Source organism: Pelophylax lessonae (genome assembly GCF_965119305.1).
Source record: "Pelophylax lessonae genome assembly, chromosome: 2".
Classification (NCBI taxonomy): domain Eukaryota; kingdom Metazoa; phylum Chordata; class Amphibia; order Anura; family Ranidae; genus Pelophylax; species Pelophylax lessonae.
In genome coordinates this window covers 560,208,131-560,232,825 of record NC_138769.1, presented here as the reverse complement: position 1 = coordinate 560,232,825, position 24,695 = coordinate 560,208,131, and the positions used below count along the sequence as shown (strand labels likewise).

At 42.6% G+C, this 24,695-nt stretch overlaps 1 protein-coding gene across 1 annotated transcript in view; it reads right to left on the bottom strand.

Moving 5' to 3' along the window:
• The window catches only part of CNPY2 (canopy FGF signaling regulator 2), a 43,085-nt gene that overhangs the window by 2,119 nt on the left and 16,271 nt on the right, over window positions 1–24,695 (bottom strand). Inside the window, exons 2-4 of the mRNA XM_082245887.1 lie at window positions 17,939–18,054; window positions 12,782–12,979; window positions 7,350–7,446 (exon numbers count right to left, since the gene is read on the bottom strand). Of these exons, the coding sequence (XP_082102013.1) occupies window positions 7,350–7,446; window positions 12,782–12,979; window positions 17,939–18,054 (411 nt within the window). The remainder of the gene's footprint in view (window positions 1–7,349; window positions 7,447–12,781; window positions 12,980–17,938; window positions 18,055–24,695) is intronic.

Genomic DNA, 24,695 nt, shown 5'->3' with positions numbered 1-24,695 from the left:
ACTAAAAGGATTTGCCCCCTTTCTGACCAGGCTCTATTTTGCAATTCTGCACTGCGTTACTTTAGCGGACAATTGTGCGGTCGTGCGACGCTGTACTAAAACAAAATTTACGTCCTTTTTTTCCCACAAATAGAGCTTTCTTTTGGTGGTATTTAATCACCTGTGCAATTTAAGTTTTTGTGCTATAAACCAGGGGTTTACAAATTTTCTTTGAATCTAGGAGAAGTTAGGAGCCAGTTTTTAAAAAAAGCTGCCCCGCGCCCAGAAAAAAAAAGAAAGAAAGAAAAAAGGGAAAGAAATGTAAAGAAGAGAAAAGAAAAAGAGGAGAGGGAGGTAGAGAAGGAGAGATGGGGGGGGGGGGAGGTTAGGGGAAGGGGGGGAGGTTAGGGGAAGGGGAGGGGTGAGAGAGGGAGGGAGAGAGTGAAAGTCTCAGGCAGATGTGTATATGTACAGTGAGGTCCCCTCAGCTCTATGGTGTGTACAGAAGAATTCTCCAGAAGTGTGGCCCTCCCCCACCGCCATCTTCCTCCTATACACTCAGAAAATGGCCTGCTCTGCTCCCCTACACATGTGTCTATGGGGGGGGGGGCCTGACCAATAAATAGGTAAACTGTGCCCCCCAACTAATTGTAAGTGGTTCCCTTCCCTTAGCCACAGCAGGATGGGCTCAGTCTGCATTCCCACCTCCCCCAGGGGCTGAGGAAGCAGTGACACACAGGCAGGCTGGAGCAGTGGGATGGGGAGCGGCTGACACATGAAATTCTGTGCAGAGCCAAGACCTGGTGCACCATTTCCCCGCCTCACATACCACTCAGCCGCAGACTCAGCACTCTTGTGATGTCAGATGGATGTGTGCCGGGTGACCGCAACGAGGAGGGCTGACAGTGGCAGAAATAGAGCAGTGCGTCCTATGGATGTGCTGAAAGTGGAGAAGAGGCAGCCGGTACTGATTGGTCAGCGCCGTCCATGTGACGGTGCTGACCAACTAAAATGCCTTGTCAGGACACAGAGAATTATGGATAGGAGCCGTGGGGATTTCAAATCTCTGCAAGTCTGCATCACAGAGTGGCGTCCCGATGCCTGACAGCAGAAGGCTGAAATCCTAGGCGCCCGGACTCAGTTTCTAGTCGCTAATGCAACCTGGCGCCCGGGAATTGTCGAGCCCTGCTATAAACAAAAAAAGAGCAACAATTTTGAAAAAAAAAAAAATATTTTTCACATTCTGCTATATGACATTCTCAAAAAAAAAAAAAATCTAAATTGTTGTAACATTGTAGGCCAATTTGTTTTCTGCTACATATTTCTGATAATAAAAAAAAAAAAAAAAAAAATCGCAATAAGCGTAAAAGTTATTGCGTTCACTAACTACGGCAAAGATTTAGGTCATTTTTATTGTTTATTTTTTTTTACTAGTAATGGCGGCGATCTACGATTTTTTACGGGACTGCGACATTGCGGCAGGAAGATTGGACCGCTAACTGACATTTTTTACACTTTTTGGGGTACCAGTGACATTACTACAGTAAATCAGTGTTAAAAATAGGCACTGTTACTGTAATAATGACACTGGCAGGGAAGGGGTTAATACTGTGGGTGATCAAGGGGTTAAATGTATGCCTCATGCTTACATGTATGCCTCATGCTTACTGACGTGTGTGTGTGTGTGTGGGGGGGGGGGGGGGGTTCTGTGACAGACACCGAGATCGCGGCCTCAATATGCTGTCACTGAGAAGATCCACCTGCTTTGTTTACATAAGCAGGCGGGTCTTCTCACAGTTTCCCGGATGATCGGGGGAGGAAAGTGGCAATCGCCACCTCTCCTCCCCCGGCCCGGCTCCCGCTGTGTCTAAATACAGCGGGAGCGCGCTGCCGAAACCAATTTCCCCCCCAGTGACGTAGGTCTAAATCGCTGGAGCCAGGGGAGCCGCACTGCTGCAGTAATATTGTGGGCAGTCAGCAAGTGGTTAATGTGACCTATAAACTGTACAACTCCATTGAAAATCAAAATTTTAGGGGAATTTAGCTGTGCTCAGAATTAAGCAAAGACATTCAAACTCATGTTAAATAGGAGTCAGTACACACCTGCCATCATTTAAAGTGCCTCTGATTAACCCCAAATAATGTTTAGCTGTTCTAGTAGGTCTTTCCTGACATTTTCTTGGTTGCATCCTACAGCAAAAGCCATGGTTCGCAGAGAGCTTACAAAGCATCAGAGGGATCTCATTGTTTAAAGGTATTTGTCTTCACTGTGTTCAATGCCTTGGAAATTATTTTAAAACCTTCTCCTGACTGTCATCAAGTATATGGCACAACAGTGACATTACCAAGAACTGGACGTCCCTCCAAAATTCATGAAGAGACGAGAAGAAAACTGGTCAGGGAGGCTGCCAAGAGGCCTACAGCAACATTAAAGGAGCTGCAGGAATATCTGGCAAGTACTGGCTGTGTGGTATATTTAACAACAATCTCCCGTATTCTTCATATGTGTGGGCTATGGGGGAGTGGGGCAAGATGGAAGCCTTTTCTTACGAAGTAAAACATCCAAGCCTGGCTAAATTTTGCAAAAACATATCTGAAGTCTCCCAAAAGCATGTGGGAAAATGTGTTATGGTCTGATGAAGCCCAAGGTTGAACTTTTTGGCAAGAATTCCAAGATATATTTGGAGCAAAAATAACACCGCACATCACCAAAAAAACACCGTACCCACAGTGAAGCGTAGTGGTGGTAGCATCATGCTTTGGGGATGTTTTTCTTCAGATGGACAACGACCCAAAGTCAAAAGGTGCTTTAACAAAGTATTAGTTTAGGGGGTGCACATTTATGGAACCATATTATTTTAGTCTTTTTATTTTTACTTCCCTCCACCTAAAAGATTTCAGTTTGTTGTTCATCATGTGAGTTATACAGTTTATAGGTCACATATACAGTTTATAGGTCACATTAAAGATGGAACAAGTTCTGAAATGATTTATCTTTGTCATTTTTTTATATCACAGAAACCTGACATTTTAACAGACGTGTGTAGACTTTTATAAAACAGCATCTGTGGCGCTAAACCTTAAAATACAGTCCCAAATGTATGAGGAAAGGAACAGCAGTCCATAAAGGTGCATCCCAAACTTGTAAAAGGATGAGGCAGCTTCTGAACCGAAATCCCACCACCGGACGGGTGGCGCTCGAGGTGACGCTCACCATAGCGTGGAGGAGACACGGCGGCCATTTCTATGGTTATCCATGCATTGAGAGCCCAGTGAACATCCAGGGAGGACCACACACCACTCAGAGAGATGCAATGTATTTTCTGTGATCTAGTAAGTGTTATCCACTCGTGTGCAATTTTACAATAAATAGCAGTCTACGCTATGTTAGTGTCCCTGCTTTTTTGCATATACCGTCTGTCAAGTCTACCTATTCGGGATTGGAGAGCGGGATCATCTGGTTCTCTGGTTCACATTTAGAATGGCTTGTGAGATCTCTGTCATGGGGATCCATTACAGTTGGTAAGGAGTGGTGATTGGTGTGCTGTCCGGTGGTGGGATTTCGGTTCAGAAGCTGCCTCATCCTTTTACAAGTTTGGGATGCACCTTTATGGACTGCTGTTCCTTTCCTCATTCATTTGGGACTGTATTTTAAGGTTTAGCGCCACAGATGCTGTTTTATATTTTTTATGATCTGTATTGTTCCAGATTAGTGTGGCTGATTTTCCTGCTTTAGAATTTATTTTGTCTGATATCCTTAGCGCGGCAATTTTGTGTTTTATAGTGTGTAGACTTTTATATCCACTGTACATAAAGCTCATGGCCAATGGTGGAGTGTCCTATTTTTCATGCCCCACTATTTAGGAGACAGATTACATTTCAGGGCTTGAATGAAGGAAAAAAGCTAGCTATATGCTAGATTTTCATAGAAGCGTTTGTAATAAAATTCATTAGTATATTCTTGTCATTGGACATGACAACTACTCCTTGAAAGTACTTTACAATTTCCCTAAAATTTCCTTAGCTTTTAACCTGCGATTCTGGAAGGATTGTAAATTCCTGAACAAAAACCAAATTCACTGTTAATTTGTTTAGGTAAATTGGAATTTTCCCATTACTTCGGTTGTAAATTAATGTTGATTTGACCCCCCACTAACAGTTTGAAAATCGAACGAATATTGCTGAAACAAAAGTTTTCAAACTAAATGTTTCTAATATATATGGGGAGCTTAAGGGTCAGGTTAAGGTTAGAGACCAAATGTTGTGAAAACTACTGAAATCCCAATCTTTGAACTACCTGGCACTGCTTTCTTCTTGCTGAAAACAAACACGTTGCTGTTCCAACAGACCAAGTGGCTGCAACAACCAGCATAGAAGATTAAGGGATGGCTGATATATGTTGTCATGTTACCAGAGGCCAATGCCAACTTATCGCTGGAGGGGCGGAAGGTGGTCTAGGACACCGGAAGCAATGAGTTTGCTTTAAGCCAGATGTAAACAATGCCATTTAAGTAAACAGTAATTGACGCATACGTAGGTTGTACATGTATATGTAAACGGTGTACACACCACAAATGTGAGGTATCGACGCAAACATTATAGCGAGAGCAATAATTCTAGCACTAGACCTCCTTTGTAACTCTGAACTGGTAACCTGTAAAAACGTTTAAAGTGTCACCTATGGAGATTTTTAATGATCATAGTTTGTCTGTCAGGGACATGCTGGACACACTGAGAGACACTGCCAGGGAGGTGCTGTCCAAATGGGACTCCCTGCCAGCAACACAGTAAAAATGTAAACCATTTTGTCAGGTGCATGCCAACCACACTGGACACTCTGTAGGAGAGTGTTAAAAATTATCTGCCAGGTACATGCTGAGCAAACTGAACACTCTGCCAGGGACTTACTGTGTCCACTCCACATGCTGGCAAAGTCATTTACATGACAGATGCAATATATTTAAAGGAGAAATATAGTCAATGCTTTTTTTGGCCCTATTTCGCCTATGGATCACAGGAGTGCCCTTCGTTTTGCCCTCCTGTGACCCATTTTCACCCGACAGTAGGCTTGATGTCATTAAGGCGGTCCAGGCTGGGGAATGATCCTGACTTTACAGTCGGGATCCACCTAGATGCCTGGACCGGACTTGGGTCAGCCTTTCAGCTACACCGATGGGAGACCGAGCCAGCTGCTCCCTCCCCTCCCCAGCACTCCAGTGAGCGCTGGAGGGGCAGAGCAGAGAGCCAGTGACTGACAGCCACAGCTTTCTGCTCAGAGCGGAGGGGGGGAGGGGGAGAACTGAGTGATCAGCAGGGTTTGATCCTCCTCCAGTTCTCAACCTAGGTGAGTATAAAAAGGTTTTTTTTTTTTAAACTATCCCATACTTTTAAGTGATTTATAACATTGTAATAGGAAACTTCCTATACAAATATGTATTGATGGTTCTATAAATAAACATACTTGAACCTTTTTCCCCACCATTTTTACATTACTACCATCTAATGAACCTGCACAATTTGCCTAGTAGTAAAGTTTAAACAAAAACACAAAAGATTCCCTTTAAACCCAAATGCAAAAAATAAGATTTTTGTAAGAGCTTACCGTAAAATCTTTTTCTCTGATGTCCATCGACAGATGCAGCCGCATCTCCAGGAGCTGGGTGGGTTATGCTCCTCCCATCAGTAGTAGTCTAGGTAGGAAAATTTGAATGTACCTGCCCTAGGGGCTGTCCCTCCAGGCATAACCCCCACTGCCACAGCCCAGCACATCAGTTTAGTTTTAAAGCAGTGAATACAAAAGAACCAACCCCAGAGGGGTGGGTGCTGGGTCTGTCGATGGACAGAAGAGAAAAAGATTTTACGGTAAGATCCCACAAAAATCTTATTTTCTCTATCGTCCATCGACAGACGCAGCCTCATCTCCATAAGCTGAGTGGGACATCCCAAAGCAGTATAGGCATGAGGGGTTGGAAAAACGCAACCAGACAGTAACGTCAACTCCAATAGGCTAAACCTAGCCAACCGGGCAACATAGAGCTCAACCAAACAACAGGAGCTCACCCAGGTAAAAGATCCCTAAGAGAATAACAAAAAAAAACATTATCTTATGAAACAGCAGCCTGCAAAACCTTGCGGCCAAAAGAGGCATCCGAAGATGCCAACAAATCCACCTTGTAAAATGTTATAAATGTGTGCACAGACGACCAAATCGCTGCTTTACAAACTTGTACAACAGAGGCCTGATGGCAAAAAGCCCAAGAGGCACTCAGCGCTCTAGTAGAATGTGCCTTCTCAGGGAAAGGAGGAACATGGCCCTTGATTGAATAAGCCTGAACAACTGTCTGCCTGATCCATCTTGAAATGGTAGCAGCGGACAAAGCCCTTTGTGAGGACCGTCCAGAAGGACAAAGAGAGAGTCGGACTTCCTGAAAGACGCAGTACCGTCAGATAAACCCTTACTGCCCGAACCACATCCAGAGAGTGCAAGGCAATCTCCTTGGGATGTTTAGGTTTAGGACATAAGGAAGGCAACACAATGTCCTCATTAAGATGAAAATCTGACACCACCTTAAGGAGAAAAGCCCAAGGTACCATGCCACCCCCCCCCAGAGTGCCAGGGCACTCCAGACACACAGCCACCGCAGGGACAGGGAAGGGTGAAGGGAAGGACACCCAGACCGGGCAGGCCAGGGGGATCTTTTGGGAGGCACAAATCCCATTATCCCCAGGAGAAGGCTCACATTCCCCCAAGGCCAGCAGAGGCAAAAGGGGTACATTTACTCACCATACCATGGACCGGGTGGGCTCTCCTTCGGCAGACTGCCTCCCACCCGAAGTGGGAGGGGTATGCTGCGACTCAGGGCGTTCCAGGTCGTGGCGTCACAGCGAGGCATCCGCTCGTACGCTCGTCCCCCCATGGAAAAGGGGGACCGGCGTGGCTAGGCCTAGGTTGGAACTATAACCTGCTCACACTCGTAGGCCAGACTGGGGGGGACCATAAGGATCTAGATTATCCAGTGCGAAGCCCCAGCCGGCATCGTTGCTTGCAGATCACCAGGAAAATTCTGCCCTGAACACTAGCTAGCAAGCGAGTAAAACAAAGTAAAAATATTCTTAAAAAAAATAAAAAAACTGAGACCGCAGTACCAGCAGGAAACCTAGGTCCTACACCTTCTCTAGGCAGAAACAAACTGATGTGCTGGGCTGTGGCAGTGGGGGGGGTTATGACTGGAGGGACAGCCCCTAGGGCGTGTACATTCAAATTTTCCTGATGGGAGGAGCATAACCCACTCAGCTCATGGAGATGAGGCTGCGTCTGTCGATGGACGATAGAGAAACTATAATTTTATTGTACTGAGCAAACCATTTACCTGTGCGTTTACTGCACAGTTTGTCCTTTACATTTTCGGTTTCATGAGAGAATAATTCAATCAATTCATCTTCATATACTTCAACAATATGTTCACACTGGAAGCAGAAGAAAAAAAAAGCATCTTTATTAGTACTGATAAACAGAATAATGCAGCAGGAAGGAGGTAGGAGCTAATAGCTCTACCACCTGACAAGATAAGCATGATTCATTAGAGTTTAAAAAGCAGTGGGAAGGTAGAAGTCAGTGCCACCCAACTCATACTTTTTTTCAATTTACTGGTGACAGATTTGAAACCAGTATTAGGTGGTAAGTTAAGGTCATGGTCAGGGATTAGTGGCTAAATGTAGGGTTTAGGCAGTGAAATTTTCATTTTGAATGCTAGGATAATAGAAGCTATAAAAGTATGGAGGCTGCCACTGGTGCCCTCTACTTCTGAAAATGCTAGTCATCTGGTTGACATTCTGTTTTCAGTAGCTTCAGCCATTTATGAGCCAGTGAACTAAAACAAGTATGCAAATTAGCTTCTGACTTCACTCTCACCTTTCTGAACTTCATGCTTGTTCCAGGGCAATAACTTAGAAAGTATTAAAGGCAAGGCCAAGCAATTTTCATTTCCAAAAAGAGGTAATTGATGGCAGCCTCTGCATTTCTCAAGAGAGAGAACAAAGAGGTTAGAATTCAAGACACCAGCCACAACACGTTACTAGACTGATACCCTGTGGAGGACAGCGACAGGCTGTGTGTGTGCACACACACCCTACTTCAAAGTAAAACTGTATTTTTCTTGTTCAAAAATAGTTTTTTGAAAGCAGTTTGGTACAATCAGTTTTTATATACATTGTTCAAAAATAGTTTTCTGAAAGCAGTTTGGTACAATCAGTTTTTATATACATGACAGTCATAGTCTACAGTAATCATGCAAGATGCAAAAGGAAGAGCGTCTTGCGGTACAGCTCGGTATGTTTACATAGCAACATTTAACTGTCCAAAGCAAAATAGCAAAGTAACAACCACAACAAGTCAAAGGGAGAGATGGGAGTCGTGATATTCAGGGTAGGGAGAGAAGGGGATTTGAGGGATGGAAGGGAGAGGTGGAGGAAAAGGGGATCAGTGGGTTCCAAAGCATGTATGGATGGCCTAATGATAAGGAAAATAGATATAGGGTCAGTTCATGGCTATAGCAGAGAGGGGCCTGAAGCCCAAAAAAGAGAAAATTATTGAATCAAGGTTGCCATGTTTTGGTAGATTTGAGGAATCCATCTTGCAGGGTAGCTTCAATTTTCCCAATGGATTATGGCCAGGGTGATCCTATTTTTGGTTTTAATAAAAGGGTGCCTAGAGATTTTTCAGGCCTTAGCAACTGTTTGGCTGCAAATAAAATGATTAACAGTAGTTGAAATAGCATGTTGGTGACATCTGTATACAGGTAGCTGTATTTAAAAGCTGGAGGGCATCTGTTAAGTAATGCCATTAAAGGGTCTAGATCAAGGTGGTTTCCCCAATAGGGTAGAGGAGATATTTTTGACCAAAAGTTATCGACTATAGGGCAAATCCATAGTATATGTAGTTAGGGGTCACTGCTTAACAGTACTGGGTCCTTTTTGTTGTACATTTTATTTCATGATGCGCCAAATGCTTTCAATTGGTAAAAGGTCTAGACTGCAGTTCTCATAGATGCAGTATACAGTTTAGCAATATCCTGCCGAAATATGCAAGGCCTTCCCTGAAAAAGACCTCGTCATCTGGATGGGAGCATATGTTGCTCTAAAACCTGGATATATCTTTCAGCGTGGATTATGCCTTGCTAGATGCGCAAGCTGTCCATTCCAGACACACTAATGCACCATCAGAGATACATTTGAACTGAGCACTGATAACAAACCAGAAGGTCCCTCCTCTCTTTAGTCTGAAGGACGTCTGAAAAGCTGACCGGGATTATAACCCTCCCTTACTCTATCCAAAATGTAGTTACACTTCAAGGGACACAAAGACTTAGGCCTCTTGCACACGGTACTGATGTTTGAGCATCTGCTTTTTTGGACATAATTTTAGGCATTTGCTTTGCGCATATTCGTGCATATTTATGCGCGTTTGTGCATTTGCACGCACAATATATTCTTAGGTAAAATGAATCAATATTTATGCTCCTATTCGCCTACTTGTGGGTACTGGGAAAGCAGATCACATGCCTGACAAAGGGGTCCTGTGCGGCTCCGAAACGTTGCACTATTTTTGATGTGATCGTAACTTCAATAAAGTTTTGGACTGCTTTTGCAAGAGCCTTGGTGTGCTGGCGAATATGTATTTACGGGAAAGCAGATTTCTCAATTTTTTTTACTCCATATGCTGAGCTTGTTTACGTGCTTGTGTGTACACAATCCCGGTCAGCTTTTCTTCATCTGTGTCCCCATACGGAAGATTTTCCTTTACTTCCTGTCCTATAGCCAAAACAGGAAGTGAAGATAAATCCCCACAAAGTAAGGGAATCCCAGGGTGTCACCATTGTCACCAGAACTAGTGTCCCCATAGGAAGATTTTCCTTTTGTTACTATTCTGGTGTCAACCCAAATTTTGTGATTTTCTTTTACTTTCGATGAGAATGGTAAACAGGACAAATAGAGAGGGTGAATTTCCCTAAGTGTTCTACTCTATCCAAAACTAAAAAAAAAAAAGGTTTTACCTTTAGTTAGTAGAATTTAGTTAGTTAGTTTAGTTTTTATTTTAGTAGACAAACTATCAGCTTTTTTGTATTGCCTTCTTTGTCTCCCTGTCAAAGTAACATCCCTGGTGTCACAGGAACAGGAAAAAAGGGGTCACAGAAAGAAATACAAATCTTAGATACTTTGGCTATAAGAATTTTTGCCAGACACACAAGTTTTTTTTACCAGTACGCGACTGAACTATTCCCATTTTCTCATGCAATTCAGAAGTAAAAATATATGAAAACAAGAAGGAAAGGCGCCTCTAAGTGTAGGATTAAAAGCAATTTTAATAGAAATCATGCGATTGGAAACTCGCATGTTATCAGATAAATTAGGCACATCTTATGATATGGGTTTCCCAAGAGTCATCAGATGTGGAGTCCGTCCGCTTATAGTGCCATGAAGAGATTACCTCGCTAGTCACCGGCCGTTCGGTGGATGGATTCTCAGGCCTGGGCCTGAGACTCCGGAAATCATACCTGAGAGGGCTACTGATGTGAAGTTTGCTTTGTGAGAGAAAGAAAAAGGTTTCTACTCATCTTGGCTATCATAGGGGTGGTGGGTTTCTCTCCACCATGGCACTTCTAGCTCAGCGCATATCTCTGTATTGTGCTTGATGAAGCGTGGCTGCCATAACATTCGCAGCATACATTCTCGGAAACGCATCGCACTTCAGTGACGTCATTGCCCTACACCGCTTAGCCACCTGTGCCTCAAGCCTTGGTCTGAAAATTCATCCACAGCACGGCCGGCTTCCTATTTATGGAGACCAGCAACCTACTCGCTTCATGGCGCCATTAGCGGATGAGTCCGCGTCTACTGACCACCCTTGGGATATCTAAATCATATGTGCCTGTTTTTATCTGATAACATGCGAGTTGCCAATCGCATGATTTCTATTAAAATTGCTTTTAATCCTACACTTAAGAGGCGCCTCTCCTTGTTTACTTGCAGTTTTGGTGGAAAGTGGCTTCTATTCCAAGGTTGGTGGCAGCCCTCAGTGATTGGACTTTTTAGTGTATATTATATGGACTTTTATGGACTTCACTTATAAGCCTTTAAGAACTGTAGTGTTTGCGCTTTTTTTTTTTTTTTTTTAAATATATGAAGCAGCGCTAAAAAAACAGAAGCTTGCATATAGCAACAGATAAAATTGCTCTCCCAAAAAGCAGCAGGCTGTGTGGCTGCACTGGACTCTCCTGCCGGTTAACCTCTTGCCGACCGCCGCATGACTATATACGAGCCAATAGGGGGCGAGCACGTGCTGCCGGAGGCGCGCTTCCGCCCCTGCTCGTTCTCGGACACTCCAGCGTGAGTGCCCGGCTCGCATGTCCGCCGGTCACTCGCGATCGTCTCCTGCAGAGGGAGAAAGGCAGGCGGCTAATGTAAACAAAGCCACCTGTCATTCTTCCCTGTGTAACTGCAGAGATCATACGATCCTGCTATTTAGGATCGTATGTCTCTGTGGTTACATGAAAAGCCACATCCCTGCACAGTAAGAAGTATGCCCCTGCCTCTCCAATAAAAGTTAACCCTTTCCCTGCCAGTGTCATTTTTACAGTAACAGTGCATATGTATAGCACTGATTACTGTAGTAATGTCACTGGTACCCCCAAAAAGTGTAAAAAATGTCAGTCAAGGGTCCGATCTGTCCTCCGCAATGTCGCAGTCCCGCCAAAAAAAAAAAAAAAAACACCAAAAATGACAGAAATCTTTCCCTTAATTAGTAAATGCAATAACTTTTGCGCAAACCAATCAAAATACGCTTATTGCGATTTTTTTTACCAAACATATGTAGCATATATTGTTATTTTTGCAAAATTGTCGCTCTGTTTTTGTTTATAGCGCATGATCAAAAAAATCGCACAGGTGATCAAATACCACCAAAAGAAAGCTCTGTTTGTGGGAAAAAAAGGACGTCAAATTCATTTGGGTACAGCTTTGCACGACCGCGCAATTGTCCGTTAAAGTCACGCAGTGCCGAATCGCAAAATAGGCCCTGGTCAGGAAGGGGGTAAAATCTTCTGGGGCTTAAGTGGTTAACAAGCATGCGTGATGAGGAAGAGTCGTAGCTACGTTTTTATTGCTATATGCAAGTTTTTTAAACCCATTGTCCAAGGATTTGTTTAGTGCGATTCCCCTTGCAAGTTAACTTGAATAAATGTTTTTTATGGGTTACACTATGGGTGTATATGCTTTTTATTTTTCATCCTCCTGATGAACCAACCCTGACTGGATCACGTTTGGTGCTTTGAAGTTTCTGTTCATAAGGAGATGTAACATGCCCATTTGACCATACTATATGATGGTCCACAGGATACTGTAAGAGGCTTTAATACTTGGTGTCACATGGTAGTGGAAGCACTACGAATTGTGATTGTGGGGACACTGGTTGAGCAAGTGAATCGTAGGCAATTTGTTCCTTTGGACTTTCTTGTTTTGCATATATTTTTCCTTTTCAGCCCTTGTGAACGGGCTCTTATAGACACTATATATCTTTAGTGTGATTGCTTTATACACTTTTTTCACCTAATAAGTTTGATGTCATTATATTGATTCATTTTTGTGTTTTCACAATAGTGAGTTACATTTTTTTATCGCTGCTTCATATATTCATCACAATTTTTGCATCTAGTGTCACAGATTGCCTAAGTGACTGCTCATTTGTAGTCTATATGTTTTAGCGTGGATATGCTATATGATTTTTGACTTCAGCAGTAATACTCACTATGGACTTCAAGTCGTCAATGACTTTTTTGTCAATGTTAGTTGCAGACGCATCTAACTTCTTGCCATCCCGAGAAAGGACTCGCACATAGGTTTTGCGGTGTGTTTCTGGTTCTGTCTTCTCACCATACTCTGTCATCTTTTCACACACATGCTCCAGAAGCTCAGTAAGATGAATTTCTGATCTGGCATAGGGGACCTACAGCAAACACAGTAAGGACAGCAGCAATTATTTGCACCACATTCTAGCTGCATTCAGATTATTTAAGGCTAAATAAGTTACTCTGTTTATGATAGGACTGGGTAATATGGGTTCACCAGATGGGATATATACACTGACCAGCCACTTTATTAGGTACACCTGCTATTACCGGGTTGGACCCCCTTTTGCCTTCAGAACTGCCTTAATTCTTTGTGGCATAGATTCAACAAGGTGTTGGAAACATTCCTCAGAATTTTTTGGTCCATATTGACATGATAGCATTACGCTGTTGCTGCAGATTTGTCGGCTGTTCATCCATGAGGCAAGTCTCCCGTTCCACCACATTCCAAAAGTGCTCTATTGGATTGAGATCTGGTGACTGGAGGCCATTGGAGTACAGTGAACCATTGTCATGTTCAAGAAACCAGATGAGATGATTTGAGCTTTGTGACACGGTGCATTATCCTGCTGGAAGGAGATATCAGAAGATGGGGACACTGTAGTCATAAAGGGATGGACATGGTCAGCAACAATACTCAGGTAAGCCGTGGTGTTTAAAAGGATGCTCAATTAGTACTAAGGGGCCCAAAGTGTGCCAAGAAAATATTCCCCACACCATTACACAACCACCACCCTGCACTGTTGATGCAAGGCAGGATGGATCCATGCTTTCATGTTGTTTACGCCAAATTTTGACTCTACCATCTGAATGTCGCTGCTGAAAATCGAGACTCATCAGACCAGGCAACATTTTTCTAATCTTCAATTGTCCAATTTTGGTGAGCCTGTGCGAATTATAGCCTCAGTTTCCTGTTCTTAGCTGACCGGAGTGGCAACCGGTGTGGTCTTCTGCTGCTGTAGCTCATCTGCTTCAAGGTTCAATATGTTGTGCTTTCGAAGATGGTATTCTGCATACCTTGGTTGTAATGAGTGATTATTTGAGTTACTGTTGCCTTTTTATTATCTCAAACCAGTCTGCCCATTCTCCTCTGGCATCAACTAGGCATTTTTGTCCACACAACTGCCGGTCACTGGATATTTTCTCTTTTTCGGACCATTCTTTGTAAACCCTAGAGATGGTTGAGCATGAAAATCCCAGTAGATCAGCAGTTTTTGAAATACTCAGACCAGCCCGTCCGGCACCAGCAACCATGCCACATTCAAAGTCACTTAAATTCCCTTTCTTCCCCATTCTAATGCTCGGTTTGAACTTCAGGAAGTCGTCTTCACCACGTCTAGATGCCTAAATGCATTGAGTTGCAGCCATGGGATTGGCTAATTAGCAATTTGTGTAACCAAACAATTGAACAGGTGGACCTAATAAAGTGGCTGGTGAGTGTAGATTGAAAACAGACTAGCAGGTGCTTATAGCAGGCCAACAGTAAACAGAAATATGCAGCTAATCGGAGCTTAATTTCAAGTAGGACAGACACATTATCTTCAACAAAGTAGATATTAAATTTCAGCTAACTCCAATCAAAACAAACTTTTTTCTAGTTTTGGACAGTGTATGGAGGAGTTAGAACCTCTATTAACTTTGTATTGCTGCTTGTGTCTCTGTATTGGAGATTTCACCTCACTTCCTTTCCTCCAGAACAGGAGCTGGTGTCAAAATCTCTGCATTTTCTTTCAGACAGAATAGGAATTGATGGGGACACAGACAACACAAATATTTTCCATAGAGCGAGGATGGATTGGAATCTCTCTCCGATAAAATAGAAGCATGGACTGGAGTTGGGATTTGAAGCTTAACTCCAGGCACAATTAACATACAAAGGCAGGTAAACCTCCTTTGCCACAAAAGCAACCTCACATCTGCAAATCTGCTTGTTTACTTGGCAGGAATAGTACAGGCCCTGCTCTACTTCTTTGCTGCTTGGATGTAAGTGGTATAGGTCTAGACCCCAGAGCCGGTTGTGTCTCTACCACCCTCTCCTCCAGGCTAGTAACAAAACACACAGCTCCAGGCTTAGGAGGAAAATGAGGAGACATGGTCTCAGGACTGAGTCTATGAAACCTGCAGTGCTTACATCTGAATAGCCTGAAGTATAGCGGGCGCTGTACTTATGCTGGCATGTAAACGGGCAGACACTCTGTGCATGACCCAAGTCAGGGGTCTCAACTAGTGCAAAAAGGTAAATCAGCGCAATTAAATATAAAGTGGTATAGTGTTAAGACCCAATAATTTGGGACACAAAGAAAATACAGCAGCTATATAGAACCTCCTTCACTAACGGGAGAAATGAACTATAGACAAATATGTATACAGCGCTATATAAAATCAAATAAAGTGACAATGTGCATCATATAAATCAATAAACTCGCTTACAGTGCAATATATACTCCTCTTAGGTGCAATATATAATGTCCATAAAGTGCATTCAAAGTAAAGTGCATAAGAGTCCACTAAAATATAAATAGAACCGTGGTTTAAAATTCAATAAAGCACTTTATTGAATTTTAAACCACGGTTATATTTATATTTTAGTGGACTCTTATGCACTTTATGGACATTATATATTGCACCTAAGAGGAATATATATTGCACTGTAAGCGAGTTTATTGATTTATATGATGCACATTGTCACTTTATTTGATTTTATATAGCGCTGTATACATATTTGTCTAGGGGTCTCAACTTTTCAGCAACATTGTATATATTTTTTTACAAACATTAATTTAACTACAAATTTAAATGAATGAATACATTTTATTTGATATGTTTTATGAGCAGGGGTTAACGCTGAATAATTAAATTTGGAGTCTTAAAGCATATGACCCACATGGCTGAAAATAAAAGGATTCTCCAGGCTGTTACAGCTCTGGTTATGTGGAAACAAGTGGGGCGGACAAGACTGAATATGTTAACTGTCTGACAGCATGGTTGGGAAAAAGATATTGCAAGCTGCTGCAGGCTGGATAAAACATCTTGCAGTGGGCTCAATGTGGCCCTTGGGCTGTAGTTTGGAGCCCTTGTCCTAAATGATGTTTACATGATACTGTGATTGTTTGATAGAGTCTTATCTGAAGATCTGCACAATAGTAAGCACAGGAAAAGAGAGAATTGGCCCCATGGCAAACTAATAAAGTGCCGGTTCACATTTGTGCGATCACCGAGATCGCATGTAATTCGCAGTGCACTGCTCCTAAAATTACATGCGATGTCTGTGCGGTGCAAATTCAGCCATACAGCTTGTATGGCTGAATTTGCACCGCCATCGCACTGAAACACGCACAGGACCCTTTTTTGGTCCGCAGCAGAATCAGATCGCATGGTGGTTCACACCAGTGCGATCCGATTCTGTGCGAACTTTCAGATCGCACTGCGATATGCGATCTGATCTGGGGTTGTCGTTAACTTTGAATTGACACCCCCAGCGTATCGCATATGGCAGTGTGAACTGCCTGTAGTGCGGATGCGATGCGGGAATACGCTGTATATTCGCAGCGTTCCCGCATCGCATAAATGTGAACTGGCACTAAAACAAAGACTAAAGCCTCGTACACACTAGTAGTTTTTTTTTTCATTCAACCAAGCGGGTTGAAAAAAAAAAAAAACCTGACAGCTCAGGTCGAAGCTACTGTACTAACAATTCGATGTTGGTACAGCGATCTCCCCTGCTGCGCTATTGTGTTCTGACAGGAGGACTCATCAGAACACTCCGATCTGCACATTCAGCCATTGGGGAGTCGTCGGCAGACATTTGTCGAGCATTACCCTTCGGCAGAAGCTGGATGAACGGCCAAGTTCTGTCAGATCGGCTGCCATACACACTGGCTGAATGCCGCCCGACATTCAGCCCGTGTGTACTAGGCTTAAAGCTGGGTATACACAAAAGCGAAATTCTGCCACTTCAGCAGAAACCTGTCCTTAGACCAGCTTCTGTCAAACTCCTGTCTTGCTGGAAAATCAGCATTGGATCAGTCGCTGCAGTCCTGATCAGTGTATTCTGACAGCAGGAGTCCCCACTGTCAGAATACAATAGTGCAGCAGGGGAGATCCCTGCATCCATATCACTTGTGTGGATACAGGGATCTGTGGTTGGGGGAAGAAAAAAAAAAACTCCCAGTGTATACCCAGATTTGGCAAACTACAGCGATTTTCTGTCTATTTCAATTGTTTTAAAATAAAAACGTTTAAAATTGATGAAGCTTAATTTTCCAAATATTTATGTCATATTTTTTTTTTTTTTTTTTTACAAACAACCATTTTAAATGCAGTAAGATGTACCATGATACTGGATTCACAGAGCATTATTAGTTTTCTAAAGGCAGAGCACAACAAAAGATATTTACTGCATACTTTATATTTGACTTTCAATTGTGTAAGTCCTTGTATGGGAAAGCAGGCAGACAAAGCTAGTCATGGATGGATGGATGGATCGAAATTTGGCTGGCTCAGCAGGGACCGGCCAAATTTAGATCCATCTATGGGCAAGCTGGATGTACAGAAGTCAATATCTCCATCAACTTCTTTACAACCAGCTGGTCAGGTTTTTTTGCTTGATCAGTGTCCTTGAATATAGCTGGCAGCACTGGTGATTGCATTCTGACTGTGGTGAATCCATCAGAGGGATTCTCCCATCAACACAGAGTGTGATAGAGGAATCAAATTATTTGTTTTTGTCAACTCGCTGGTTGAACGAAAAAAAAAAAAATAATAAATAAAAAAAACCCCATCATCTTAGTGTGTGTGTAAATTTCAGCCTTGTGTTATTCCACTCTGTATACAACAGGCTTTTTTCTGAAAGGCAGACGGACTGGAAAACACATAAAAAGTAGTCTGCAGTGCCCCCTGCTGAGTGGAAAGGAGAATACAATATATTCATGCAGATATTTATGTTTTACAGGAAAACAAATCTGACCACAGTAAAGCAAATACTGTATATGCAAAGCTAGGGTAAACAATCAATTAGTAACAGGATTTTTAATCAAAAAGGTCTTAAATTGCCTTACTTCTACTACCGACTGAGACCCATCTGGATTTATTCGAAAAGATCCTTTTTGAATTGTCTTCTTTGGATTTACTTGAGAGATTTCCCACTCCATTTCATCAACCAGAGCCCGGCAAGCTGGTTTAAGAGAGATTTTTTTGTTTATTACATGTGACAAAGTAAAGAATATATACAAGTGTGTGAAAGTGCAATCTTAGGGAGACTCATCCTCTAGATTTGTGCTGTTCACCATTATCATTGAAAGTAAAAAAAAATCCCAACTTTTGAGATGTCGCAAGAAAAAAAAAAAAAAAAAAAAAAGAAAAGTCTACCAAGGAGGACACTAGATCTGGTGCCCCAAGGGATTCCCTTAAAGGGTTACTAAACCCACATAAGTAAAATCAGTCTGTGTATATGCAGTAAAGCATGCTTGTTCTACTCACTGTGGAACCTAAGGGGTAACCCTGTGCATTGTGTAAAAAGGCTGTTTGATCCTCCCCTTCTTCCACTGTCCCCAATCTATCCCCTGATAAGACAGAGCCTTTGGAGTCACTCTGCACATGCTCAGTTTGGGGTGCATTGCTAGCGAGTTTTATTTTTTTTCTTGGGTGGGTGCAAGTGATCAGCACAGGACCAATCAATACTGTCTAGACAGAGGGTCAGGGGTCATGTAGCCTCATAGGACAGTCAGAGCAGAATGAAAACTCCTCCTACAAGTTTTAACCAGACACCGATGGAAGTCACAGGACTATATACTGCTGATGAGAAACGGTACTTAGAAGTTTATATTTACTAAAACAATTGCATTTCCATGTTCTGTGTACTGTGGGAGACCGGATATAGTGAATGCAGGGCCCTGGGTTTAGTAACATTTTTATTTGCAGGGATTTCCTATTCTGGCTATGGGACAGGAAGTAAAAGGTAAATCTCCCCCAATGTGACACAGAAGGCAAAAAAACAAGCTTATTCTTATCAAAATGACAAATGTTTTGCCTACAGCTCTACTTTTAATGCAAGACTTTAATGTTAAACACATTCATTCAAAGCCAATAAAAGACAGATTCAATAGAATAAATGGGATAAAACATCTTAGATTGTTCTTCATAATATAGAAAGTTTTTTTTTTTTTTAACGATAAATATTTAAAAACCAACAAGTAATATATATCTATATACACACACACACATATTTATATTATAACAAACAAATACACGTAACCGATTTTATACATAAAAGGAAAAACTGGATAAAAATAAAATAAAACCATGTAAAAAGCTTGTACTAAACTATGGCTAACCTCGGTCCCACCCCTCTAAGCCAACTGCACAAATCCCCAGCCCAACTGCTTACTTACCTTGGTTCTGGCGTTTTAGTACACTGCTGGGTAAACATCTTTCGGTGCAAAATTCTCTTTGTTTTCCCCATTAACTTGGGGGGGGGGGGGTGATAATTAGAAAAACTAAAATAATATGGTTGCATAAATGTGCACACCCTCTTATAACTGGGGATGTAGCTGTGTTCGGAATTAAGCAATCACATTCAAGCTAATAGTAAATGGGACTCAGTACACACCTGCCTCATTTAAAGTGCCTTTGATTAACCCCAAAGTTCAGCTGTTCTAGTAGGTCTTTCCTGACATTTTCTTAGTCGCATCCTACAGCAAAAGCCATGGTCCTCAGAGAGTTTGCAAAGCTTCAAAGGGATCTCATTGTTTAAAGGTATCAGTCAGGAGAAGGGTACAAAAGAATTTCCAAGCCATTATATATATACAATGGAACACCATGACGACAGTCATCAAGTGGAGAAAATATAGCACAACAGTGACATTACCAAGAACTGGATGTTCCTCCAAAATTGATGAAAAGAAGAGAAGAAAACTGGTCAGGGAGGCTTTCAGGAGGCCTACAGCAACATTAAGGGAGCTGCAGGAATATCTGGCAAGTGTTGGCTGTGTGGTACATGTGACAACAATCTCCCGTGTTCTTCATATGTCTGGGCTATGGGGTAGAGTGGCAAAACAGAAGCCTTTTCTTATGAAGAAAAAAAATCCAAGTCCAGCAAAATTTTACAAAAAACACATCTGAAGTCTCTCAAAACCCTGTGGGAAAGTGTGTTATGGTCTGATGAAACCAAGGTTGAACTTTTTGGCCATAATTCCTAAAGATATGTTTGGCGCAAAAAAAACACAGCACATCACCAAAAGAACACAATACCCACAGTGAAGCATGGTGGTGGCAGCATCATGCTTTGGGGCTGTTTTTTTTCAGCTGGAACAGGGGCGTTAGTCAAGGGAGAGAGAATTATGAACAGTTCCAAATACCAGTCAGTATTTGCACAAAACCTTCAGGCTTCTGCTAGTAAGCTGAACATGAAAAGGAACTTCATCTTTCAGCATGACAAGGACCCAAAGCATACATCCAAATCATCAAAAGAATGGCTTCACCAAACGAAGATTAACGTTTTGGAATGGCCCAGTCAGAGCCCAGATCTGAATCAGATTGAAAATCGGTGGGCTGATCTGAAGAGGGCTGTGCACAGGAGATGGCCTCGCATCTGACAGATTTGGAGTGTTTTTGCAAAGAAGAGTGGGCAAATATTGCCAAGTCAAGATGTTCCATGCTGATAACACTCATACCCAAAAAAAACTGAGTTCTGTAAAAAAAATCAAAAGGTGCTTCAACAAAGTATTATTTTAGGGGTGTGTAAAGGTGGAAAAAGTTCTGAAATTATTTATTTTGGTCTAATTTTTTTACATCACAGAAACCTGACATTTTATTGGGGGTGTGTAGACTTTTTATATCCACTGTATGCAACACGAAAATGGAAACCATCTAAAAATCAGATACACTGGTCCCCTTGTGTCCATAAGGGTACAAGCAGAATTTTATGAAAATATCTCTCCAAAATGATTTATTTTTAACATGATTTATTTTTTTAATGATGTTATCATACAATTAGTGACTCCAATTCTAACCTAATTTAAATAGGTTGTGGGCTACCATGCAGGTCTGACCTAATTCAAAAGTAGGTAATGGCACTCATTCCAGCATGGGTTGGTTTTGTACTCCAAGTGTTACTCACTCTCAGTGTATGTATAGCATAGGGCCAGGCTGTATGCGCAGGACAGATTTGTATGGAAATATGCTCACTCTAATGTCATGACACACACTGGTGACCGTAGGTCAATTCAATTAGCATTTCTATAGGCTCCAGGGCTCTTTTGGAGAGGGGAGTGTACATACAGGGTAACTTGCTAAGAATGAAAAGGACACACACAATACCTTTGGGTAAAAAGTGTGATGTTGTGGGCAAGTTCCTACTGAATGGTAAAATACACTGGTACATGACAGAACATGGTGCGCAGCTAGACATTTTTTTCCAAACCTGCCCTCAAGTCCCAACAATAGGCCATGTTTTGTAGATATCCACAGAGGCAGAAAAATCGCACTGCTGAGACAAGAACTACAATAAACCAAAACTGTGATATTTGGCCACTTGAGTACATACATAGGTAGCATGTTAGTATTACCGTGTCACATTATTATTTTGAAAAAAAAAAAAAAAAATCTCTAGCCTGCAATGATTGAAAAAAAAAAAAAAAACGTCTGTCCCTCAGCTCCCAATCTTGGAAAGTCTAGATCAGATAATCCCTGGCTACCAATGATTTCTGAAGGGACTGTGGTTTACAGACTTTATTGTGCGAAGTTGATGTGAGATAAAGGATTATCTAGTTTAAAATAGTTTAAAATTCCTTGCACAGATAAAGAAAAAACATCAAAAGACCTGTTCTTAAAAGAAAACCATAAAGTTGCCTATAAAAGATAGATAACCATTTCAAGAAATGTGGGATTTCAAGTTAAACAAAAGTTTAGATTGCTCGTACAAAATATTCTTCAGAAAAATTGACATGTAGAACTAGTTTTCTATATTTCTAAGACCTTACAATATCTGTACACAATTCCTTTACTTGGAAGCACCAGTTTGCCACCACTTGTAGCAACATATGATTTTTTGGTAAAGAAAAGCATTGGCGTTTATGAATATTAAGATTTCAAAAGGTTACTTACACAAAATCTCATTCACAAGTTTTACAAGGACTGTCTTGTACCTATGGAAAGGCTACATTGATCAGCCTATGATAGGTCTAACGTGCAGGGCAAACAAAACTGAAGCTGGTAGATCTTTCTGAAGCAGTTGGTCCTAATTTTACCCAGTGGTGCCAACCGTCAGGATTTTTACTGGCAGCAGGTAAAAATAAAAAAAAAAAAAACACCTGGATTTTGTAACGTAACATCCTTTTCTCTGATGTTCATTGACAGACACAGCTCCATATCTTCTTGACCCTTGGGACGTCCCAAAGCAGTGTCAACATGAGGGGTGGGAAGAACACCGCAATAAACATATTTCCCAAAGGCTAAACGTAGCCAACCAGGTAAAACAGGAGCTCACCTGAAAAAAAAAAAAAAAAAAACTACACTCTCAAAAGGAGACTAATCCTCTCCAACAGCGGCCCGCAAAGTCTTGCGGCCAAAGGCAGCATCCGCAGACGCCAACACATCCATTATATAGAATTTAGTGAAAGATTGCACAGAAGACCAGGTGGCCGCCTTGCAACCTGCACCACTGACGCCAGATGACGGAAGGCCCAAGAGGCACTAAGCGCCCTGGTAAAATGGGCCTTAACAGGGAAAGAAGGAACCTGACCGTTAATGGAAAAGGGCTTGCAGTACCCTCTGCCTGATCCATCTGAAAATGGTCGCAGCAGACGCGGCCAGCCCCTTACGGGTTTCTATCCGTAAGGACAAACAGGGAATCAGATTTTAGGAACAACTCAGTCGCGGACAAGTACACCCTGATTGCCCGAACCACATCCACAGAATGTAAGACAATCTCTTTAGGGGGCCTAGAACACAAGGAAGCAACACAATGTCTTCATTTAAATGGAAGCCAGAGACGACCTTAGAAAAGGAACGACTGGCAGGGATGAAGCGCCACTTTATCTCCGTGAACCACCAAGTAAGGTGAATGACAAGACAAAGCTGCCAGCTCAGACCCCCTATGTACAGAAGAAAAAAAGCCATCAAGAAGGCTACCTTCTGGGACAATGTAAACAGAGGAATCTCACAAATATTTACCAATGGCAATTACTGAAGAACCGACAGCACCAAGTGGAGATCCCACGAGGGCAATAGAGACCTCACTGGGGGAGCCAAGTGGCAAACCCCCTAAACAAAGGTGCGAACCAAAGAATGCGTAGCATGAAAACTGCCAAGGCCGAACCTGGCCTTTGATGGTACCCGAGGCCAGATGCTGCTCAACACCTTGTTGGAGGAAAGCCAAACACAGAGTCACCGAAAAGGAGCTGAGAGAACCCCAAGAGATTCTCATCTGCAAAGTACGTTCCTCAAACGCAATGGTAAATGGTTAATCTTCCTAAAAGTAGGTTTGCTAGCTTGCAGCAGTGTGGGAATCACTGATTCAGACAACCCTCTATCTTTTTCAGCACCAGGCTTCCAACAGCCAAGCCGTTAATCCAGGGACTGTAAGGCAAGATGGAAGATTGGTCCACGGGTCAACAGATCTCCTCTAAGAGGAAGTCTCCAAGGAGCATCTGCGACCAACCGTAACAGATCTGCGTACCAAGACCGGCAAGGCCAATCTGGAACCACTAGGATGGCCGTAATCCCTTCTGCCTCAAACCTACGTAGGAATCTTGGCAGAAGTTCTAGAAGAGAAAAGGACGTATAGCAGACGATACTGGCCCCAAAAGAGCCACCAGTGCATCTGTGATGTCGGCCAGAGGATCCAGAGACCGTGCCACAAACCTAGGCAACTTCCTGTTGAGACGAGAGACCAACAGGGACCACCATGGGAGTTCCCTACCGGAGACACAACTAATGAAACCCCTCCAGAGGAAACATCCAGTATATCGATAGGTAGTCTGGATTCTTCCAGAGTCCAGACCCCCTGAGCACAAACTGTGCCAAAAACGCCACCCCACTTGGACAGGCTGGCATCCGTGGTGACCATCGTCCAGTAGAGATGAAAGAAGATTTTCCCTGAAGTTCTGGAGAGCAAAGCCATCGAATCAGAGACCCTCTCATATCCCGGCTCAACAGGATCAGATGGTCTAGAGACTGGATTCTTGCCCCACATGGCAAGAATCTCTCTTTGCAGAGGTCTAGTGAGGAACTGTGCAAACGGAACGGCCACCAGCAGACCAAGCACCCGCATGCCAGTCCTAAAAGACGACCAACTGCTGGACAACAGGAGCCAAATTCATCCTGCAGATTTTGGACCTTGTGCCATAAGAGGAACACCCCGGCTGAGGCCAAGTCCAGAGCAGACCCAGATAGTCCAACTAGGTGGACGGAACCAGAGCCAATACCTGGAAATTTAATTTCCAACCAAACAACTGCAGAGTCCGCACAGTAATCTCCCAGTTGTTCTTTGGAGCAGGCACAATGCCAACATTGGGGCCAGCACTTTTTGAAGACCCGAGGAGCCGAGGCAAGACCTGTTGATAATGCTCCTCAACCATGGCAAGCAATAAAGGCGCAGATGACCGACATATCATTATATGAAGATAAGTGTCTTTGTTATAGATAGTAGAGGCCAGAAGATCCCGCTACCTTACAAATGGACTCCATTCGGAACATCTGTACTCGCACAAGCGGTTCAGAGCTTTGAGGTCCAATATTAGATGTACCTTGTTTTCCTTCCTGGGACCTGTAAACAGGTTTGAATAAAACCCATGAAAAAAACAGCTTTCCGATTCG